General features: G+C 29.7%; 1 protein-coding gene across 1 annotated transcript; it reads right to left on the bottom strand.

The window, feature by feature from the left end:
- Positions 1 to 19,832: 19,832 nt before the first annotated feature.
- LOC123296343 (odorant receptor 83a-like) lies at positions 19,833 to 24,822 on the bottom strand. The gene is made up of 6 exons (XM_044877805.1): positions 24,690 to 24,822; positions 22,699 to 23,005; positions 20,461 to 20,719; positions 20,294 to 20,401; positions 19,960 to 20,118; positions 19,833 to 19,889 (listed from the first exon to the last, which is right to left on the bottom strand). The coding sequence occupies exons 1-6, from the start codon at positions 24,820 to 24,822 to the stop codon at positions 19,833 to 19,835; spliced, it is 1,023 nt and encodes a 340-aa protein (XP_044733740.1).
- Positions 24,823 to 25,075: the final 253 nt, after the last annotated feature.

Below are 25,075 nucleotides of genomic sequence, written 5' to 3'. Positions count from 1 at the left end.
GCTTTTTATTAGGAAAATCAATATTTTGATGTACTGTTTCGAACATAGTAGAGTACCTTATTGAAATGATTCTCAAATACTACGTCTTTCCCTAGACTTAAAATGTATAGGCATCAATAGAGCGGTGGTTCGATTGAGACCGCTATCTAGTACAAGTCATGTATGTGTGGCTGCCTATGTGGCAGTGAGGTTGTGTGGTAATCGAATTCATCTTGATTGGTTGAGAGAGTGTTCTAGATCTACGATCAGAGGAAACTATTTTGTTTTCTATTTTCGTTAAGTGTTTGTGTGATATTATAACAGAGGTGAGACATACACTGCCCGGTCAGTTAACGTTACCCATCAAGATTGTCTTCCTTTTCATACCTTTCTTTGTTCTCTTGATAGAAATTGATTGACCGTTTGATCGTATAGTTAACTCATATTCGAATTTTATGTATTTGGTATATATAGAATGTTTTTAGATAAACCAGCCAATAATTTATCCGCTAGGGACTTGCAGGTTACGGAGTTGAATTAAAATTAACAAGGGCATGGATGTTCCAGGAATAAGAATGAAGTAACCACCATTTTCCATTAGTTTTCTTCAATTTTCTGACGCTGTACTTTAGGACAAACTTTTGGCAAAGTTCCTATAAAAAATGGGTTATTTAATTTGATCTTTTAATTTTTGGAAAAATGTACCCCATAAACTGGCTTTTATCAAATTCTGATATAACGTAATTTCAATTTGGTCATAATTCCAGATGATTTTTTCATTTTTTCCCTAGGCCTTTTTTCAAGGGTACTTCCCTCTAGACCAAAACAGGGGTTTTGGGGTTTTCTCAAAAACGGCTCTAACGATTTCTATTAAACTGGACACAAGGCTAGACCTTAAGGTGTTCCTAGGATTGGTATAAGCCACATATCCGAGAAAATTCGAGAAGGCCCACACCCTAAGGAAAACCTTTCCAAATACAGGAAAATGGGATTTTCTAGGGAGAGGCTGAGGGGACAGCAGTAAAACCTCGTATCAGGGTTTATTTCAACAAGGTCCTAGGTTTGATATAACTCCCCTCTGGGTCCCCACCCCCTGGAGCCATGGAGCTGGAGGAGATGAAATCATCAAAAGGGTCTAATCAACCATACCCAAAATTTATCAAATATTATTTAAAATGCCTTTTTAAGTAACTTTTGTAATTTGGTAAACTTTGCTTAACCTCACCCTTACCAAACTACATCCTTTTAAATATTATATTAAATCCAATAAATACCTAAGCCTGTTCCTCATTCCTTGTTTTTAAATAATTCTTGCAATTGGCTCTTGCTTTCAATAAAAATATTACAAGAATAATATATTAATTTTATAATATAATAAAGTCTTGTCCCATGTTTCGGACCGTTTAATTGATTTTGTATTGATAAGGTTAATACTTGACAAAACTTTATTTAGAATAAAAATTAACCTTGAATTTTTCGTATAAATTAATTATTGCGATAGTTGTTTCGATCACAGTTTCTTTTTCATGGAAAAATTTTAAGTTTAATTACAAATTAAACCTACGTATTATAAACGGAAGTCGGAAAAATAGACCCGGAAAAAATAGACCGAAAAATAAACCAAAATTTTATAGGCCCCGAGTATTTTTGTAATTACGAGTTAGTTGGTTTGAGTTTGTCGATTATAGAGATGTTTGGGATATGAAGTTTTAAGTTCTTGCGTTCAAAAATGGGATACTATAATTCATAATTATTAATTATTATCACAAATATTATCACTAAACTTAAAAAAATGACATTTCGTTATTTTTACAAATCACGTACTCCTCTCGGATAGACAAGAAACATTCAACCTACGGAAGTATACGAAAAGCGTTTTTATACGCGTAATGAAAAAAAAACAAAATGAAGATAGAAAAAATTTCAATCACATGTACCATTTGAAAAATAAAAGTTATTTATGTTTTAAATCGAGTGTGAGCAAAATGCTCATAGCGCGAGTGACGGGTAAATTTTTTAATTATTTATTTTTTACATAAATATTTTTAATAAAATACTAATACTGATTGAAGATTTTTTTTTGTAAATGAATGTATAAAAATCATTTTTTGATTAAATCATCAAATTCAATCATTCAGTTTCATTCATCAACAACAAAACGTAATTTTTTATGTCTACATAATGTTTACTGTGAGTAATAACTCTAAAACACAAAACAAATAAATTATTGGAATACACATCATGAACAGACTACACAAAAGCTCATGTTATTAAATTTTTCCACTATAAAACAAAACTACATCAAGGTGGAGTGGTAGGGTGTAGGGTAGAGTGTGGTCTAATATGGGAGTTGGTATGGCGTCATTTCAATTCGTAATAATGTTAATATTTAAACAACCCTTTAATAACATTTGCATAATATGTCCATAAAATTGTATCCTAGTAAAACATACAACAGTATAAAAACATTATACATTTCATACCCAAAAAGGTCTGTTTTCCTTTTGCAATGTATTGAAGCGGTACCATGATGTGGATAAAACATCCTAAAAAAAATGTACTCGAAAAAATGATTGGATTTTGATTTTATTCCATGGTGCAATCGAGAACTTTCTTAGTTTTAAAAAGCAAGGAGGTAGATCTGGAATCACAGGTGTATAGTATCCCTATCATAGAATCACAGAGAATTTTGTGGTGGCTAAAAATAATGAATTTTTAGCGAATTCATCGATCCTACCTGATTGATGTCAAAAGTGACTATCATTAAGATTTATATATATATATATATATATATATGTAAACTCTTTAGCGGTCGCCGCAATTTGAGTTCGATTGGTATAAATTTGGGTATCAAGAATGGTTTTGGTAATTGAAAATTGAATTAAAGCCAAGTTCGTTAATGGAAAAATCGACCGATAAACAAGGGGCGGGGGTGTGCATTGTACAAAAATTGGATTATTTAAAAAAAAAAATATTTTTGTATTTTTAATCAGTTTTAAACAAAAAAGTACTCGGTGATTTTTTCTCTAAGACCCGATTAGCTAACGCAGTTCCTGCGCTACGATTTTTAAGTATTGGAATCATTTTTTATATTCAATTTCACATAGTAGAAATTTCGAATCTTTTTCATTAAATATCAGAAAATTTATGCTGTAGGACTGTAAGTTGGTGCCGGAAAAGATCTGGATATTATTTTTCTAGTCCGCCCAAAAAATAATTGAAGTGAAAACAGACTTTAATGTTATTGCATATTATAATAAACATAAAATTGTTATACAAAAAAAACAGACTAAAACAGTTCTGTAGACACTTAGTGAATGTAAATAACATTAGCGAATATTAAATGCAATTGAAAACATAATGGGGACCAACATAATACATAATACATAACATATAGTTTATGTGACAATAAATGACACTCCTACTGTACTTTAAACTTTTTTTAAAATAAATATTTTGAAGGGCCACAAAAACCATTTTATGTAATACAATATCGATTCTGGGTCGTTATTGTTTTCAAATGAAATGAACTATATTAAAAAAAGAAACTTAAATTAATTTGAATTTCAATTTAAAATGAAATATTATAATTAAAATGTACTTTTGTTGTGGCTTGTTTTCATCTCTGATTTTAATTAAAATTATATAATGCGTGTAAAATTACTAAAACTATTAGATTCATGCAAAAGAGCGGAAAAAGGGGTTATTATTATTGCCAGGAATTTTGTTATAATATGGTCAAATTATAATATGATTCGGATATTTTTGTGAATTTGATTCGATACTTCAGATTTGTCTTTTACTGTAATTTGAAAGATAAGAATATTTCATACGTCTGTGACTTGGCTTTGATTTGTTTTACTGTAGAGCAAAAGCCAGAAACTGATTTTGAAAATTATGGTATCATTATTGAATCGTGATGACGTGGGCAATATTTTAATAATTTTTTATCTGGATAATTATTCGAATAAACAATAATTCGCGATTTTTTTATTCACTGATTCATTCATTCGTTAATAATTTATTTGAGAATAATTTTATAGTTAAGGAATTATGGGCACTATTGAATTTAACCAAAAAATTTAAATTCCATGGTGCCCATAACTCCTTAACTAACTATGGGGCTTAGGCCAAAAGTCCAAAAGCTACTTTCGACTTAAAATTGTTCAGAGAATACACACACATTATTTCCCCCTCTGAAATGTTTCTGATTTAAAATAATATACAAAGTAAATCATTTTGAAAAAAAAAAATTCATCAAAATCGGAGCTGTTATTGAGGACTCTCTAAAAAAGACCATTTTATGTTTTGTTTATCCGACTATTAATTAATGGAAATTTAGGGTCACTTTTTTAACACACAGATTGTGCTCCTTTACCTCTACACTCAATAATTGCCAGTAATGAGAGCCGTCTCCTCTATCTTCTATCTTTTACACTCTTTGGTTTAATCAAAATATTTAATCCAAAAACCTTTTCCCTAAAAATATGCAACAGTTTATTCAGTACCACATATGATAATTGACATTGTAACCATGCGTAAAACTGTTTTCTAAATTACCTGTAATTTGTGATAATAATACACTTTTAATTATTACTAAAAGATTTAGGGATGTGAACAGGAACACAAAACACATTCTTTAGTTCGTGTACGTAATATAATGATAAAATCAGAAATGTATAAAATTTATAAGGTACAAAAAAGGATAATTAAACTATTCAAAGTAATATTTTACAATGGGGGCGGGGGGAGACATTCACTGACTGTGTATTGTGTGTGTGGAAAACAGGACACTGAGGAGAAAAATATACATATACATTTACAAAAAAACATTTGTGAAAATTAACAATACCATCTATTAAATTGTGTCTCTAAACCTTATTCCACCTACCTATACAATTTATTCTTCCCTTTTTACTTCCATCTGGATGCAGACGAACCTCAATAGCTCTAACCTCGTTTAATCGAAATCCAAACGTATAATGATGACAATTTTCATATTTTTGCGTCAAAATTACTTTTTATGTTTTACTTTTTATATCTTGCACATAGGGTGTCCTTTTTATGCTGCAAAATGTTTGAAAGTCGATAAATAAGTTTTATCGATAAAAATACTGCAAGCAAAAAATGTTGGGTCGAAAGGCTCACATCTTACGCAGATATTAAACTTGAAAAGGTTTCCAAGCTCAATGAAAAGCTCTCTACTCCATAACTGGTAATGAAAACTGTAAATTAGAAAGTTGTTATTGATTAAAAAAGTAGCATTTTCCGCAAACCGTACAGTTTTGACAAAAACAGACTGAAAAGTTTTACCAAAAACAGACTTTGTTTCTTTCGTATGGCTTCTGCGGAATTTAGACACTCTTCAAAAAATTTTTCGAATAAAAGTGATTTGATTTTCTATAAAGACCATTTTTGTTCAAATTGAAAGAAAAAACGCGAAAAAGCTATGATATGTAGTTTCGTATGGGGTCACATAGGATATTTTCGCTGTTAATTACTGTCTAAACTATTCGGTTTACAAAAAAAAGTTTCAAACAAAATGTGTTTGTCAGCTATGAATGAGAGTGCAGTTTTAATTAAGCCTGAAAACTTAGATTGAATTGAATGTGTGCCGCTGAAAGTAACATTTTTTGTTTGAAGCATTTTCCTCGATTAAACTTATTTTTAGAGATAAACGTATATGTCAAGTTAAACTAGTGAAAACAAACAATTGACTGAGTTAATTGTTGAAATACCATGTATAGACAGTATTGATTACACTATCACATGACACATACATACATGTCACACACATGTAACTGATATACCCATATAATACATACTATACAATTTGCGCATAACTTGCGCACTAGCGGGTAAACAGTGATGTTTACAAAAAATTTTTTCAAACATAAGTTTTAAATTTTTGTATACGGAACATTTTAACTTTTGTTCTATCTCTAACGGTTTACAAGATTGGTCCTACGGACTCAAGACCCAATTGACCTATGTTGCTCATTTACGAACTCGACTTCGCTTTTTACAGACAGACAGACAGAAAGACAACCGAAAATGAACTAATTAGGTGATTATATGAACGAACACCTATACCAAAGTTTTGTTCATAGCATCAATATTTTTAAGCATTACAAACTTGGGACTAAACTTAGTATACCTTGGTAGATTTCATATACATGGTAAAAAATGCATCCTGTATATGAAATATTTACTAAGATAAACCAACTTTAGTCTTAAGTTTGTAACGCTTAGAAATAGTGATGCTATTAACAAAATTTTGCAAAACCAATTAAATTGTGTTGGTTTTTTCTCTTCTAATTTATTAAAAATAATGCAAGCACTTTCAACAGCGTGTAATTTGGAAAAAAAACCCTTACTAACTAATTTTCTAGCTTTCTTAATATACTAGCCTTCCATCTACACGTAACAAACTTTTTCCAGCTTATCGCTTTATCCCTTGTACATGGAGGTCTTATTTAACTGTTCATACCAATTCCTTTTTTTTTTCCTTGCATAAAATAATACATACAAGATTTGTACCTTGCTTGTATTGTATTCCATCCAGATAATGTTTTGTTTCTAAGGATTACCGTTACCCGTGTTATTTATGTTTACTAGGTAAGTTAAGGTACATGGTAACGATACCGTTATTATAATAAACCTATAACGACGATTGCTATCGATATCTAAAGGTGATTTGTTTTAGAATACTTACTATCATACATTTAAAACTTTTACAAGGCTATCGCATGGAAAATGTTTTCAATACGAAGTTAATGTTCCTAAAATATAAATACTGAAGAAAATTATTTTAAAACCACAAATGAGGAAATTGTGATTTTTTTCAAACTTTTCAAAAGAAAGCAATGGGCAAAAAAAATGATAAGATAAAGCCTGCAAATCATGAAGGATTCTTAAAATTGCATTGAAAAAGGGGCTCTTTCCCGACTGTATTGAGAAATTGTCATAATTTTAACGTTATCTACCATTTGATAAAGTCCTGGTGTTCCATCGGCTAAACGATAAATAAAAACATTTTTTTCAATTTGACTTCCAAAATCGATTCAAGTTGCCATAAATTTTGAGAAAATGCAAAAATCTTTTTTTTTTTTGTCAAAATTTTATGTTTTATTGTTTTAGTTGTGTTATGTCATAATAAATATCTTAATCAAACCAAACGTAATGTACTCGCATATTGGGTTGACTACTAAATCAGAAGTCTTTTTCACTACATAGTATAAAACAAAGTCGCTTTCTCTGTCCCTATGTCCCTATGTCCCTTTGTATGCTTAAATCTTTGAAACTACTTTTAATAGATAGAGTGATTCAAGAGGAAGGTTTATATGTATAATAACATCCATTAAATAGTGGAGAAGTACTGCTATTTTTGAGGTTAATAGTTAAAAATGTAAAAAGTAAATAAGTAAAAATGTAGTGTATGAATTTAGATATTCCAAAGATAGCAGGAAATCTTCATGGTATAGGGAAAGGGGGATTGTTTTACTCCAAATTTAACGCATGCGGGCCACGGGCAGTAATGAATAAATCAAAACTACTGGATCGATTTTAATCACATAGGCTATATATTTTATACCCGTGCGGGCCGCTATGTTTTTATATACAACGTTCACAGTTTTTCTGTAGTGTATTTAGTATCAGCATTGCACCCGTGCGAAGCAGGGGCGGGTCGCTAGTAAACTAATAAAACAATTACTTCATGTAGTAAAAACTAAAAGTAGCTATGAAATTGAATTTTTTAATAAGTATTTGGCATCTAAAATTAGTACCTTAAATTTTCACAAAAATATCTTATGAATAAAAAAAAAAGAAAGTAAGCGCTACATTTACAATGTATGTACCAAGGTATGAAAGGAATATAGTTCCTACAGAGTGTCTCACGACACCTCTTGATCTTTTTTGCTATTAAAATGTAAAATGTAAGTTTCCAACTAAATTATTAAAAAGTGTTTTTAATAAGTGAAATTTATCTTTTTCAAAGAAATGCTCATTATAAATATTTAAATTGAAAAATTTGTTCTTTCGTAAACTGTATAATTATTATGTTTTCAGAGTTGATATTATACAATATGTACCTAAATGATAGTACACGTACTTGATAGGTATCGTATAGGTACTGTATACTGTTAAGTTTAAATAAGGTCCTAATGTTTTTACTTCATTTAAATAATAGCCAAAGTTAAGTAAGGGTCAATTACAACCAAATGCATTTTCACTATCAGTATCCTTCACTGTTTCTAACATTATTATTAAACACAAAAGATACTTTGTTGTATCTACTTAAAATAATAATAGCCAGAGCATACATAAATAAAGTTTGAGAGTCGCTTGGGATTTAAGGATGTATGAGCATGACAACAATGTTTGATTTAAAGGCTCAAAATTTGTTTGTAGGTAGTCTTTTACTCAAAGAATATGTGGTTAAAATTTCAACTTAGGTATCCGTGCAAATTTTTAAAAAAAAAGTCATTGAAAATCGATATAAAATACATTGGCTCTTATGGAGGAATCTCAAAAAACGACATATTTTGGAAGTTTTTGATAATTTTCATTTGGAATGAATGAAAACAAATTTAAAAAAAAAAAACTTTTTAATAGAAAGTAAACATATTAGCAAGGAATTAGAAAAGTAAAAAACTAAGTGTCACCGTCCATATAAGGGATGTAAGAGCAGGGTAGATTAAGGGTTGAAATTATTTTTATCTTATTTTCAACTTTGATGATGAATTTTGTTATAACTTCATGAATGTAGACGAAAAATAAGAATAAAATTTTTCGATATGCGTCTTGGTTTTCGAAATATTGAAAGCTAAATAATTAAACAAAATTTTCAATTTTCGATATTTTGAAAATTAAGCCAGATATCGACAAATTTTATTCTTACTTTTCATTTTATATCGTCAAGTAATAATATAAATTTATCATCAAAATTGAAAATATCTATTTTTAAATTTGTGCCCCCACTACCATGCTCATACATCCTTAATACCAAATTTTACTTTATATCAAGTAGAAAGCCATTTAGTTGAAAGTGATTAATTTTATATTCTGTAGCTATATTGATTATATTTTTGTGTGTTAAAGATATTATGCTAATATATTTATTTAAGGTAGAACGATCATGATGTGTTCTGATGTGTTTTAAGGTTGATCGGAAAGTACAATTATGTAAATTTAGACAGCATTTAACATCACTAGTAATCGGATTTATGTAATGATTTAATTACTAAAAATAATAAGTTATTATCGTTTGATTCAGTCAGTTTAGTACAGTATGCAAACCTCTAATTTCTTTCTTATTACACCGATTGATTTGAAAATTTGATGGCAAGTAGATAAGACCCCAAGAAACAAAAGTTATATGTTGAGTGGTGCTATAGTCCAGGGAGTGGAAATTGCAATATTTTATATAATATATATCCGAAACTGCTAAAACTTTTTGAGCATCTCGTCAGTCCCAAATAAAGTAAATTGGAAATCGACAAGCATTAATTTTAATTCCCGGAGTAAATTTTTCAGCTTTTTGATTAATAAAACATGAAAAAGGTTAAGCAACTTTCCTTTCATCATAACTCCGTTAGTTTTCATGCAAATGACTGGAAACTTTTTTTGGAAATTTTCAAGGTTTTTTGTAGTACTTTAAAAAGTGAACGATATACTTTATTTTAAAATTTTTCTCTTATTTGACGTTAAGTACTCCAAATCGCCAATAACTCGGGAAATATTAACTTTTCGCAATACACTTTTTGCACAGAAGAATCTTTTGATCTAGAAGGGGAACTAAGCTTAATCCCAAATTTTTATCAAAATGGGTGCAATAGGTCAAAATTTAGAGATTTTTTTTGCTGCTCGAAAAATATTGTGAATTTTTTATCTATTTAATTCAGATAGTTACAAAATTCTTATCAACATTAAAATATGTACGTTTATTCAACATTTGCTATTCATAACATGTTAACGTTTCAATTTTTTCATGAAAAGCCTTTGTCAACTTTTTTTCGATCCGTTTCGATTTTTCAACGTCCACGTAACTTTAATGCACTTTTTAATCTTTTTAAATTGACTACAATAAAAAAAAGATTGAAGTACTATCAGCAATTTATCAAACCAATAAAATTGTAAAGTGGATACATAATAATTTTTGGTTAATTAATGAATGATTACGGAATATCCAATAACAATTCATTAGTGAGTGAAATATAAATAAACTATCTACAACAAAGTTAAATTTCCAAAATTAAATTCGTGATTAAACAATTCATTCAAGGATTATTAATTTCGATAACAATTTATGTAAAATTTAATATTATTATCAAATGTTATGATATGATGCAGCTCATATTTTTGGTATTAAATTCATTTATTTTTGTATAATGAATACCGTAGAATATTATATAACATTTACATTTTTGGATTAAACTTTCAAGTGTGATTTCTATATCGATTCCAGGATAATTTATTGTTTGTTTCGATTAGAGCCTTATTAACTTCCCACTATAGGAAGATATTGTAATGGGTCCGATTTTCAAATTTGAAATTTAACATATCTTTACGTTTGATTGCCAGGACAAGTAATTAACATCAATTTAAAAAAGGAAGTATAAGAAGTGTTCGTGGTCTTTTTTATCATGATCGATATCACGCGAAAAAAGAGGATATCGACTTCGTTGAGGTGTCACACGAAGCGTATTAACGGGAATAAGATCCGAAAAGAATTTCATACCATTCGGTCGAGTTGATGCAAGTTGGTGGAGTTTTCTTTTTTTATTTTTTCCTGATCGATGTCGTGCGAACCAAAAATAATATCGACTTCGTTGAGGTGTCAATCGAAGTAAATTAACGGAAATATGAACCGAAAAGAATTTCATAACATTCGGTAAAACCGTTTCGAGTCGTACATTAAAAAAAAATTTTTTATTATCGGTTCTGGGAAGTTATTGGAGTGGATCTTAAGCGTCGCACCAGACCCACCTAACGGCTTGTTTGTTTTAAAATTTAACGAACTTTTGTGTTTAAGAAGTGAATACAAACAATTGACTGAGTTAATTGTTGAAATACCATGTATAGACTGTGTTGATTACACTGTCACATTACACATACATACATAACTGATATTACCATATAATACATTTCTTCTTCAAACTTTAGTTCTATCTCTAGCCAGATGGGTCCTACGGACCCAAGATCCAGTTGACCCATGTTGCTCCTTTACGAACTCGATCTCACTTTTTACGTCCTGAGCACGCTATAAAAATTTCAGCTTGATATCTCTTTTCGTTCTTGAGTTATTGTGATGCCAGACAGACAGACGGACAGGCAACCGAAAATGGACTAATTAGGTGATTTTATGAACACCTTTATCAAAATTTTTATCGTAGAGTCAATACTTTTAAGCGTTACAAACTTGGGACCAAACTTAATATACTATGTACCTATATTTCATATATACATGGTATAAAAAGTATATGGTTTGATCTAACATTTGTGAGAAATTTTTGGATGATTTTATCAAAATAAACTTTTTTTCAGCTTATTTCAGCATGAAAATAGAGCAGGAAAAATACACCGAAAAAAATTTCTGTAATAGTATCCTGTTTTGAATGTAAGGGGTAAAAACTTCAGAACCCAACCAACTCGTAATTAAACAATACTCTGGGTACATAAAATTTTCTGTTTATTTTTTCGGTTTTTTTTCCGGGTCTATTTTTTGATAATCATTTTTGGTCAATAAACACAAAAATTTAGCGAGTTTTTATTTCGGTGTATTTTTTGCTAACGGTTCTCAGTGTAAATTAATCTGAATAACATAAAAATTCAAACTGTTGTATGATTAAGATTAAAACTTTTATTCGTATTAATAATGATAGAAAAGGAGAGCGGGAGAAGGGAGACGTCGAATAATTTAAAAAAAATATATATATCCACAAAAAGCTTACCGACTCGACTACATCACATACTAAAGTCGGCTAAAAAACAGTGTGTTATATTTGAAATAAAAACAAAAATCTAATATGGATGAAAAGTTTAAAAAAATTTAATAAAAAAATTTTTCATCAAAATATGTGTAAAAAAATGTTTTTGTGATAAAAAAAAAACAAGTCAAAAATATTCATATTTTTTTAATATTAATAATAATGTCTATTTTATAAAGTCTGTTTTAAATATTACCAGCATTGTTTTGAAATAGATTCGATTTCATAAAACTTACATTCAGTATGACCCAATATGGTTGATTTTGTCGCCGAAAGATTACTTTTTGAGCCCATCTCTTATTCTAAAGAAATAATTCAAACCAACGGTAAAAATGGACGTAATGAACCATAACTGGACCCTTTTTTCATCAAACCCTTCTGTTCAAAGCTAGACTCAATACCGAAATTTCCATGTTCAATTCAAATTTTGCGCTTAAAAATGGCCATATCTTTTTTCGGCATCTCGGGGAGCTAAATGACTCAAAAATTCGTGATTAGCGCAGAAAATAACCGTTATGTACTTTCAAACCATTGGCAGTTTTTTGAAACGGGCTCGATTTTGATAAATGGAAACACCATTTATAGTTGCTATTGTAAGACAGTCGTAATCTCGATGCTGAATTTTCTAAATTTTGGGGACACAGCTGTTTTATTGTTAATGCGTGGATGGTTTTAATGTTCAAAGATAACACGTTTTATATTTTATTATTTTTATATAATCACAACAGATACAAAAATGTATGATCTTTTTCTGATTATTGTCAATCAACTATTTCCTACCGATCATCAATTAATCTGTTTCCTGTTGTATCAGTGTGACCAGATTTACTCATTTTTATTCTCCTAGATATGCAACATTCGCCGCTCAAAATCCCCTAGATTGGAAAAAAATCATCTAACTCGAACAAATTTAAAATTATCAAGGATTAAGGATCTAATTGTTAAATAAATATTACGTTTAATATAAAATAGTGTTTTCTTGTAATTCAAAATACAAAAATACATGAAAATCTTTCTTTTTTCAGTTTAAAATTAAAAAAAAAACGTCTTTTAGCTTAAGCGATAGTATCACAAATATAAAATATTTTTTAAAAGGAATTTTTAAATCCCCTAAACAAATCCCCTAAAAAAATGTTTCCTCTAGAGTTTCCACTAGACCGTTTAAATTCCACTAAATTTAGGGGGAAATCCCCCAACCTGGCAACACTGTGTTGTATGTCATTTACCCGTGCTGCTATCTATCTTAACATACAATAAACATACAACAAAAAATTGTAATATTTTATAGCTAATGATATAATTCATTGGAAAACATTGCCAATCTCAGGAACACATCATTCTTTTCAGCTAAAAAACGTAAACATTCACTAGCTCATTCTAAACCCCTAATTCTATTTCCTACCAGATCACTGATTTTTGGATGTGGATAAGAAAAAGTTTTTTTTTGTATTTTATTTCTCGCCTTCATAATTAATTTTTGAAAAAAATCGCCTCCGAAAGTATTTGGTCGAAAACAAATATTTTTTTGAAGTTTTTCTTTCTACGTCCTCAGTCATTTTCATGCGACCATCTAGCACAAAAAGTTTGATTAGTAGACCCCCAAAAAAGAGGTCAAAATGTTAGCATAATTCAGATGTTTTAAAAAATTTAAAAATTAAAGCTTTTATCTAGTTCTAATAAAAATAAATATGTCCAAGGGTTGCCCATAGACAACGTATTTCGATAGCACTAAAATTTAATTTCTGCGATTAGTTCTCCTATTAAAAACCATGCTGTTGAACAAATGATTTCCTAAAATAGCCCTTTTTTTTTCAAACGACAAAGTACCATTATATAATGTTGAAAAAATAATAAATTTTTATAATTAATCTTTTAAAAAAATATAAAATGGGAAAAATATCATTAGTAAAAATAAATGAATGGTGTTACCTTTTTTGTATTTTGATTACAGGTATAGCTCAGTTCGACTCAACGTTATTTAATGAAAACATGGCGTATTACGTGTGTTTAATAAACATTGAATAATTATTATTTTCATTATAGAAACATTCGTCACGTTAGAATAAAAAAAAAAAAAAACATTTCGGGCTAACTTCGATAATTTTCACTCCTGCGTTTACGTACTAAATTTAATTAACATTTTTTTATTCTTATCTGAGTATTCTTATCAATACAAAACTGTAAGTTTAAAATTAAATTTAAAGCCGATTCGACAAAGGAATTTAACATACATTAAATTTTGCTTAATAGCCGTGCTTCGTCCTAAAATATGTATAAATCCGTCAAGATCAAATTTGCGTAGTGAAAAAAGTAATCGTTAAATCGGTATTTTTCAAACTAAATGAGAATTCAAGATTATAATTGTTTCTTTGAAAGGAGTTTTTAACAATTGATGGGTTATGGACCTGTCTTAGGGGTTAATCAATAACAACACAAAAATCTAAAGAGTTACTTTATTAATAATCTGTATTTTTATTTAGATGTGAACTCGTCCAATTCATTCTTCTGACATTTTTTGCATGAATGTAAAAAATGAGAAGGATTTTTGAAGAATCTGTGAAATTAAAATGAAAACAATAGTTTTAGACTCTTTTCAAAATCCTGGTATTAAAGTCATAGTAACATAGCGACCGCTGGGTTCTAGATATTTATTGAATTACACATGGGTGAACTTTTTTGTACTTAACTAGGTAGGGAAAAACGCCTGATACCTGAGATTGTTTACTTCACTCTACCGAAAAAAGTTGCGAGTTTGCCAAAAAGTGGCTGATTTAAGATTAATTTGAAAAAAAAATCATTCAAGTTGTTTAGCAATTTAAATTAAAATTCGAAATTCAGCTTTCTTTAAATAAACATGGTCGTAAATTATAATTTTCCTTACATTTGAAAATGATTCCATTGACAAATTGAAAAATTTCCCAGCCTTTATTGAAGATGGTCGATTTGATCGTAAAATCATCAATAATATTAACTTCTTGCAAAATTTCGAGTTAGTTGTGTACCAAGCACAATTGTAAGCAGCCAATCGAATTTCTTCACTCTAAGTGTATACAGAATTGCAAAATTATTTAGATTTAAACAATCCAGTTACGCATCCTTGAAAAGTACTTACCGCATTAGATAATTTTGTTCCAAAATAACAAAATGTACCATATTCAATTATTTGTAAAAAAGCATATTCGAACATAATTTGAGCAACGACCGGATTTTTATTCTTATACTAAAATCAAATTTAACAACAAGAAATAATTCAAACAAAAAAATGAGTTCTGTACTTACCGCAAACGCATAAAAAGGACAGACAGAAATACAAAGAGCCGCATAAAATGATCTTACTAGCCATATTGGGGATAAAATACGATTGCATTCTTCACAATAATCGGTCAAGGTTTGATGATATTTAACAGATTCCAAAAATAATTTTCTTAACTCCTTTTCGTAATCATTTTTTTGGTTTTCAGTCAAAACACATTGAAATAAATATTCGAGAGTGGTGTTACTGTCATAAAGTCTTTCCAATTTTACTTTGTGGCTGTTGCTAAAAAATATGATTATGTTGAAATTATATTCAGGTTATAAGGCTAAGTCTTCCATTTGCTAGTTGAATATTCAGCATGTTATAAAAAGACAAATAATAATTGTGCTCATAAAAGTCTTAAGGATTTTGCAGTATGTAATTTAGATGCCACTCGCATCAATTCTTAGAAACCCTCGAAAAACCCTTTTAGGTTTACTGCGATAATTTTCATTCTTGTTTGCTTCGAAATATAGCTTTACAAATCTTTAGTCCTCAAGTCTGATCTCCATTTATGTGAATGCACAACTGAAAGAGAGCTTGCAGGTAAATCGCTTATAAGTTAGTTATTTAAGTTAATTTTAAAACGGTTTTGAAAATGCGGCGAAAATTGGATTTTGTAGACTTTTGCTAAAGTCTGTCTTGACCAAAAATATGAGAATATCTGAACGCCATTAATCAATTTTGTTTCAGTTTTGCATCTTTTGTCGATAGTATCTATAAAAGGCGTCAAAATCTCATTTGCATAAAGAAAAAATCGTTAAGTCGTTATTTTACGAAGTAATCGTTATTGAAAAATATAGAAGTCAGAAATATAGAAATGTTTTTGGGAGAATACTAACTAATGTGGCGTTATTTGGTATTTCGATTACCAAGTAGCCATCAGCAGTATGAATTAGCTAATTCGTAATTAAGCTCATTGTGTATGCTACTCGTTGCTAATTTGGTGACGGTCTGTACATTAATGGTTTCATGTGCCTACAATTTATACTGTTCTTAGTATCTGTCAAATTGTGACGTCAGCACAAGTGTAAAGTAATGGAATTTCCAAAAGAAATCTCTTAGAAACATTTTTCCTAATTAATTAGCAACTCCGATTAATAGAAAAATCCGCTTTAGGTAAAATTTTTTGTAATTATATTATATTTGTATTTTTCCAATTTCGTGTGACAATCTTTTATGGATTTGTAAGATTCTGGCGTCGTGTTCTCTTGATATAAACACATGGGAAAATCTTTACTAAAAATATTTAAAAAAATGTGTAATTTTTGTATTCTGGATAATCGCTTGTTCTTTTGATAAATAAGGCTAAAAAATAACGAAAAGACCTTAAAATTACGTACGAAAAAAATTTATCCCTATAAATTTTAACTTTCTCTTTTGTAACAATTCCAATATTAATCAACGCTGTAAAATGTACGGACTTTATATTTTCCGCTAACATTTTAAATTGTTGTGCACTAAGTACCATTGGTGGTAGCGTGATATTATCCAAAGTGGTGAAAGACATTCCCGTTTGTGTTGTTCCAATATAGTAGATAATTGTAAATATGTGAAAAAATGGAGCACTTGTTACATCAATATTTGGCAAATATGTTGGGGCTGATAATTTTTTATGAATAAAGGCATCAATCGAAGATAATTGCGTGGCTGAAAATAAAAGAATTTTTTGATAGACAGGATTTTTTGTTTTGTTTTAAGTTTTAAATATCAAAAAGCGGTAATATCCGGGTCCCCGAATAGTCGGAGGGAAAGAAAAAAAATGGTCGACTTTATATAATTAAATAGATAAACTACCTATGTTTGTAAAATTAACTGAACTATATTTTGTGATAGATTGCTTTACCTTAAAAAACCACATTTGAGAGATTGATTTCCTAAACCTCAATTTTTGAGTTAAATATCAATTTCATGGATTTGATTTTACGGTTTTTATACCATGTATACATGTAATATATATCACGGCATACTAAGTTTAGTCCCAAATAAAAAAAACCAAAAGAGATATCAATTCTCAAAGCGTTCTCAGGACGTAAACAGTGATGTTGAGTTCGTAAATAAAAAATATAGGTCAAGGCCTTGTGTCCCTTAAATCCACCTTGTAAACCGTTAGAAATAGAACAAAAGTTTAAATGTAAAAAATGATCCTTATGAAAAACTAAAACTTTGTTTGAATTATCTTTTCGTAAACATCACTGTTTACCTGTGAGTACTTTCTATACAGGGTATTTCAACAGTTAACTGTTTGTTTTCACTGGTTTAACGCTAAAACCTGTAGGAATAGTATTGGGAAAAAAGATGTTTTCGCGTATGTTTTTCGATCGATTTGAAAAATTTTCTTGGTAGAAACTTTTTAGCATGAAAGAATTGGCAAAGAATTGAAATCTACTCATAAAAATAAAGTATGATGAGTTATGAACTTATAGAAATTATTTTCTACTTTTTTTTTGTTTTTTCAATATTATTTAAATTAATAAAAAAGTTTGTAATATTTGAAATTTGTTTTTAATAAAAATTTCTTATTTTTAAAGAGAGATAGATATACCCGTAATTTTCCAAAAAAATTTGAGATAAACCCGAAAAAAGAGATTTTTTTGAGTAACTTTTGAAGCTTTAATTTTAAATAACATTATTATTTTGTTCTCAATGAGAATAGTGTAATTTGACTATGGAAAATTTTTTCACCATTTCTCAGAAATTTGTACAAGATACGTTCCCGCAATATAAATTAAAACTTATTAATACAAACCTAAAAATCCAACAGGACCCCAAAGTAAATAATACCAAAAAACAATCTTACATGCCCGTTTCATATGAAAATTTTCCAAACCCGTTTTAATTTGATACATATATTTTTCGTTCATTATTTTCATAATATTTTCCATTTTCGTTTGATTACATTTGTAATATGATATATGAGAAAATCCCATGAAATAAATTAACATCAATACTAAATCCAAAACAATTTCTGGCATTTCATTGGCACCATAGATCAAATGTAAAAATGGCCCAAAAAAACATGTAATAATACAGCTCAAATTAATTGTAAACAATGCTGTTTCCAATTGTAGACCTAATTTTGTTGGGATTTTTTGAAAATGTTTCAAACCTTGACAATAAAATACCCAAAAGCTATTTTTAAAATAATTATTAGGTCTTTCTGATTCTATGGACGGCATTTTTTTTTAATGTATTTAAATAGACTTAAACTTTTTCAATGATTTTGTAATAAATTCTATTCTGAGCATTCTGGGTTATATAGTTTATATTTTTTTACACTTTTTTAATTAATATAATTATCAAACAAAATTTGTTTAAAGTTTTTCATTTAATTATAATTTTCTTGATAATTACTTTAATAACTTTTTTTGTGTGTGTGGTTTTTGACAAGAGTTTCGTCATAGCGTTCGTTTTCGAATGACTAAACCAAAGGCATTGTAATCATAAAAAATTCATTCTTTCGTTATAAATTATTTTTCCATTTCCTCATTTCTGAACCGATTTTTATATGTTGAACACGATGAAGCTACTTAAAGACTCTCCGATTTACAGTTTTAAAGATATTGTTATGGTCCCATGACATTCGTCATATCACTCGGTAGTAAATCGCTCTGTAGTAGTTAATAAATCAGCTTATATTTAAGTATGTTGTTCTCGTGTATTTTGTAGAAATTGCAGTTTTACGTATAATACACAATATTTTATAATATTGTGAGAATTTGCAGACCCAGCTTTCCGGTTCTAAAACTTTTGGTACTTACACGTGCCACTTGAAATCATGGTCAAATTTGCATACACGAGGATGATTGTCTACAGACGCGACTGAAATGTTGCTTCCCTTCAGCCGTGTATATAAGCCAAAGTTTTCTGAATTCCCTTAAATTCGTTAGTTTCATTCGTTACAGATCCAGTCGTTTTGCGGATCTACTAGTGGAATTCCTTAGTTGCATTCGTTACAGATCATTGTAAATAATATAACATCAAATAAAGAATACTTAATTGCTGATATCTTGAAATATGAAAGTTGGACGACTAAAAATACTTGATTTTTGTAATCTGAAACTACAACGCACACAACTCGAGAGACTGGTATCTTGAAATATAAGTCGGACGTCTTAATGAACTGAATTTCGTAATTTTTGGGTCAAAAAATCTCGAGAATATTATTTTTCTGCTGATTTTCACAAAAACATTGGTTTTGACTAGCCTCCCTGTATTATGATCGAAGCTTGGTAGAGGCAATCTTACTTTCCTAGCACTTAGGTAGTTTGATGAAGAATGGCTTTTTGTCGTGAAATTCTTAAGGCTTTCGTGCATAGTAGTCCTAAAATATCCTCGAAACTTAGATATCGAAATAAAGAACCCTAAAAAATTGAAGAGAAAAAAGCTTTATTTAATAAGTGCAATATTACAAATATAAAATGATTGACTCCTGATGGAAGCTCATTGCCTTTAAGAAAATCGTGCTTGTTGAAAAGCAGTGAATACTAACGTAAAAGTATAGCCGTGCCTCCAAGGCATATCTTTCCATCTGCTGTTGTTTTTATTTCAAACGTGGATCGATCTAATTATTCTCCTGCCATATTTTGCATAAATGTAAAGAATGAAAACGATTTTTGTAAAATCTGTGGTCAAAAATTGTAAACAGTAGTTAAGAATTTTCATGTCAAAATTCATGGATAAAGTTTTTCTTACATTTGAATATAACTCCATTGATAAACTAAAAAACTTTCCAGCATTTATTGACACTGATTTATTAGAGCGTAAAATCATCATTAGTAACAATTTTTTACAAAATTTTGAATTAGTTGTGTACCAAGCACTGTCGTATGCAGCCTGCCGGAATTTATCACTCTAAAAACAAATTTTTTTCATTCGAATCAATAAAATTTTTAAAATACTGTTGAATTCATGCAATTTTTAGGCCTTAAATTTTTTAATTTTCCGTCTCTAGACAAAAAACGAACTTCGACCAAAAGTTGGGTATGCCCGCGGCTAAAATAGTTAAATCTCGCAGAAAGTAACTTACCGCTTCCAATAAATGCTGTCCATAGTTACAAAATATTCCATATTCAAATGTTTGTAAAGCAGCATATTCGAACATAATTTGGGCAATGACTGGATTTTTATCTTTGTACTAAAATTAAATTTCGCACACTAGAAGTTAGCAAATCTAACAAAAAAAATCTCAATTACCGTATAGGCATAAAAAGGTCCGATAGAAATATTTAGGGCAGCATATAGAGATTTTATTAACCAAATTGGAGATAAAATTTGATCGAATTCGTTACAACAATCAGTCAATATTTGATGATATTCAACACATTCCAACATTAATTTTTGTAATTCTTTTTCATACATTACTTTTTGCTCTTCGGTCAAAACACATTGAAATAAGTATTCAATAGTACTTTTACTGTCGTAAAGTTTTTCCAATTCTGCCTTATAATAATTGCTAAAAAAAAAAAAACTTTTATTTAGTGGACAAATCGGGAAAATCGTCATGCAACATGCCAATAACAGTGGTACATTGTGTTGATAGATTCAAGGAACTTCACTTTGCATACGTGAAACTTCCTCCACAAATATTAACGTATAATAGCTCGACCCGTGCGGAATTCCGCTCCCATAGATACCGTAAGCCATGGCTATCCTGTAGCAGTGATTAAAAACAACAAACAACAAATTTCGTAGAAAAGTGTTGCAAAATCAAAAGTTCTTAAATTATTACTAGTTTTGAGTATAATATGTCTAGAGTATCAGGAGAGCATCTGTAAAAACTAGCATGTTTGCCTAGTAAATTTATTATTTTAATTTATTGTTATGATTTTTTTTGTGTTGAAATTACTTTCCAGCGCGTTTTTTCCTAAGCGGTACATTTTAAGACTGTGAGTATATTTTTCGTCAAACCTAGAAATAATAAGCTTGAAAAAATGATGGGTGAATCATCGAATTTTATAAAGGAATAAAAAAGATAAGGGTAGAACAGAAAAAAAGAGCAATCAAATATAAGATGTTTAAAAATGAAATATGATGGAAAAATATAGTGGTCAGTTTGTAAATAGACTCAAAATTTGTACTTTGAAAGAATCAAAATTTGTACTTTTTTCGCAAAAATATTTTATTTATTTATTTTCTAGCCGTGAACTACCCGCTTTACTGGAAAACATCCCCACTTTTACCACTCCCCTCATCTCTTTCGTAGCGGTTACAGTTTTGTAATGTACATTTCATGCTCTTTTATTTGATATCCCACTTGGGTATATTGAAAATATTCGATTATTCATCCCCTCTTTCTCGCTCCACCTTTCCGCCCCCCCCCCGAAGGTTAAAAATACATAAAAATAATTCTTGAAGCTAATTATGTATTATGTCAATATTTGAGCTAAATCGATCCACAACTTTTTAAGTAAATGAAGCACATCTCTTTCAATTCTTATTTCAACTCCTTACTCTATTAGAAAATCCACATCAAAATTCGTTGTGTAGTTTTATACATCTAAGCTTATATAAGGCCATGATGTGTACAGACAGCGGGAAGCGACTTTGTTTTATGCTTTGTATAGATAGGAAAACAAAACCACAACCACTATAAATTTTCAGCTTAACTACATTCTGATTAAAATTATCTGATTTGAATTAAAATTATTTCCAGTAAACTCTTTCCAGTAAAGATCTGCTAAGAAACTTCAAAATGGTTTCAGGTTCATTATACGCTTGGGGCAACATTTTACCCTATCTCATACAAAACTACATGGTAAGAAATTTTGTGACAATATCATTATGTAAGTATAGGCGTGAGTACTAAAAATTTTGTGAGCAAAAGTGACGGTGGGAGAAATGAAAAAATGTAAACTAAATATCAATGGAAATGCGTCTAATTTTGTTACTCGGAGTTTTTTCTGGTCACTGAACTTGAATATCACAACAAAAATGGTTTCCGAGGTACCTGGTGCCTAGGGCGGGCAGATACAATTCTTCTTTTGGAATTTCCCGAGAATACATAATTTGTCGAAAATTGTTACTTGGACGTTTTGGAAGCCGCTAAACACAAATATCACTACAAAAATGGTCCTCAAGGTACCTGATGGTACATATTCTCGTAAAGCTGCAAGAGACACAGTGTACACATTGCATCTCAATCCGTCTTACTACTCATAAAATTGACAGATGACCCATTTTTAGTGCTTTATTTCTTTGTCTATATGTTTGTAAATAACATCCTAGTTATCGATCACACGGAAGTATTATATAGAGTATTATCATATACTTTTTGAGTATCTGTTCCTATGCCATACCACCACTGTAATAAACGCCATGCATTACTTACCGTGTAGTTTAATTTATGTACAATTTGGGCAATCTTATTGAAAAAACATTTTAGTAGCAGAAATCAAACCACAAAATAACGAAACTCTGTCTCATTTTACTTACGTAAAGAATTTATCACGATAAAGTTTAACATTTTCTTTCGTGACAATTCCAATATTAATCAATGCTGTAAAATGTATGGATTTTAATTTCCCTCCTAACATTTGAAATTGTTGTGCACTAAGTACCATTGGTGGTAGCGTGATATTGTCCAAAGTGGTGAAAGACATTCCCATTTGAACTGTACCAATATAGTAGATAATTGTTAATATTTCAAAATATGGTGAACTATATTCATCGATCACTGGCAAATATGTCGGAACTGAAAATTTTCTATGAATTATTGCATCAAACTGCGCAAATTGTGTGGCTGCAAAATTAGAGAATTCGTTAACAATTATTAAAACGTATGATAATGACAAATAAAAATACCCCTATTTTAGTTGCACTATTTTTGGAACCATGTTTCTTATCGCACTTTATGATTTGTTTGCTGGTTGGGAGGTAAAAAGTTCAACAGACCCCAAAATCCGACTTGTAGGTTACTGTTCGCGCCAAACTGTCTTTGTGTATTATGCATTGGCTTATTAATACATCAAAAGTATGAGTGTTGGTGGAGTAATACATCTTTGCCCAACGCCTTATGCGTACGTATTGACCAGACGGCCACCAGCGGGCCGGCTAGTTTCTTTTTTATTAAAAAGTAATTAAAAAGTTATTTAAATTGTAATGTTGGAACAATAAAGTTCGGTTCGTTTTTTTCTCATAATTAATTCATGAACTTAAATCGTTCAACTTATTTCTTAATTTTTTCCGAATTTATCATAGTTCGACAAATAGCAGTTGTGTGCTTATTCCCTCGTTTTTGTGTTTTCGTATTAACTATTTTACAAAGTGTTCAAACAATTTCCAACTATCGAAGTTATAAAAAAAAAAGTGAAAATGTGCTAAGGCTAAAACCACCATCCTTATAATATCCTTTCACCCTTGTATTTTCCTGCCGTAAGTTAATATCAGCTAACAGCGTTTATCAGCACATGGTGAGTGTTTTCTACTTTCATTTATTCAACAAAATCGTTATTCAATAATTCTAAATTGCGTAAAATACGGAACAGTTACTTAGGAAACTAACATTTTTTTAAATCGATTCAGCTTGCTATGAATTTTGGAATATGCAAAAACAATCTGTCAATTTGTATTTTTGTCCTAAATTTATGTTTTTTTCTTTCAAAAAAATGAATTTTGAGTTACCAGATACTAAACATAGTAGATATAATTTAAAGTACAATGAAATTTTATGTTATGTCATATTAAATATCCTGATCAATTAAATTGTGGGTAACTATTTATTTAACGCCTGCTGTTATCCAGTTTAAGTCTGTTACCGCAGTTCTGCTCTAAGTCACCGCTTGTCGCAACATAAAATGACTTTTCCCGGGAAAAAATGGATTATATATCAGGATATCTCCGACGAATTCTTATGATAAAAAAAAGTAATACTGAGATCATAATAACCTAGTTATATCTTAGTACATGTACACTTGTTCGTCTATCTAGATCTACTAACATCACAATTGATGTACAATAGTCCACCAATGCACACCAGAGTACATCAATGTACATAAGCTTATATCATTATTGGTCTACATTTATATCAACAGATGTACTATACTATACCAAGGTACATATGTGTACATGACTGTTGGTCTACTATCGTACATCTATTGATATAAATATAGATCAACACTGATGTACGGTTATGTACTATGATGTACTCTGATGTACATAGATGATCTACTGTTCATCGATTGTGATGTAAGTATATCTACACAGACGAACAAGTGTACATACATTTACCAAAATACAACTAGATCTATTATGATCGCAGTTTTACCTTTTTTTGTATCAAAAGATAATCCAGTTTTTTCGAGGATCCCAATATTAGGATATTCTTCCGAGGAAAAAGCAAGAAAATTAGAGCATTCGTCAGTATATTACGTGCAATTTGTACACATATTATTATTCTAAAAAAAAAAATTCGTATTAATACCAACCTATAATTGCAACAGGACCCCAAAGTAAATACCAATAAAAGACTACTTTACAACCTTTTTTCATATCAAATGTTTCCAAGCCTGTGTTCCATTCATACGTATATTTATTAACCAGTTTCATAATATTTTCCATTTTTGTTTGATAGATTTTATAATATAATATTTGAGCAAATCCCGTAGCAAAAATTATCATTAGTAGGGAATCTAAAACCATTTCTGGCATTTCATTTGCAACATTTGTTAAATGTAAAAATGCGGAAATAAAACACCAAATTATACAGCTCAAATTGATTCTAAACAATGCTTTCTCTAATTGCAGACCTAATTTTGTTGGGTTTTTTTGAAAATGTTTTAAACCTTGAGCATAAAATACCCATAAAGTATTT

The sequence above is a fragment of the Chrysoperla carnea genome, chromosome 3, assembly GCF_905475395.1.
Source record: "Chrysoperla carnea chromosome 3, inChrCarn1.1, whole genome shotgun sequence".
NCBI classification, from domain to species: Eukaryota; Metazoa; Arthropoda; class Insecta; order Neuroptera; family Chrysopidae; genus Chrysoperla; species Chrysoperla carnea.
Note: the sequence above shows the minus strand (reverse complement) of the source record. Positions and strands in the feature narration are given on the sequence as shown.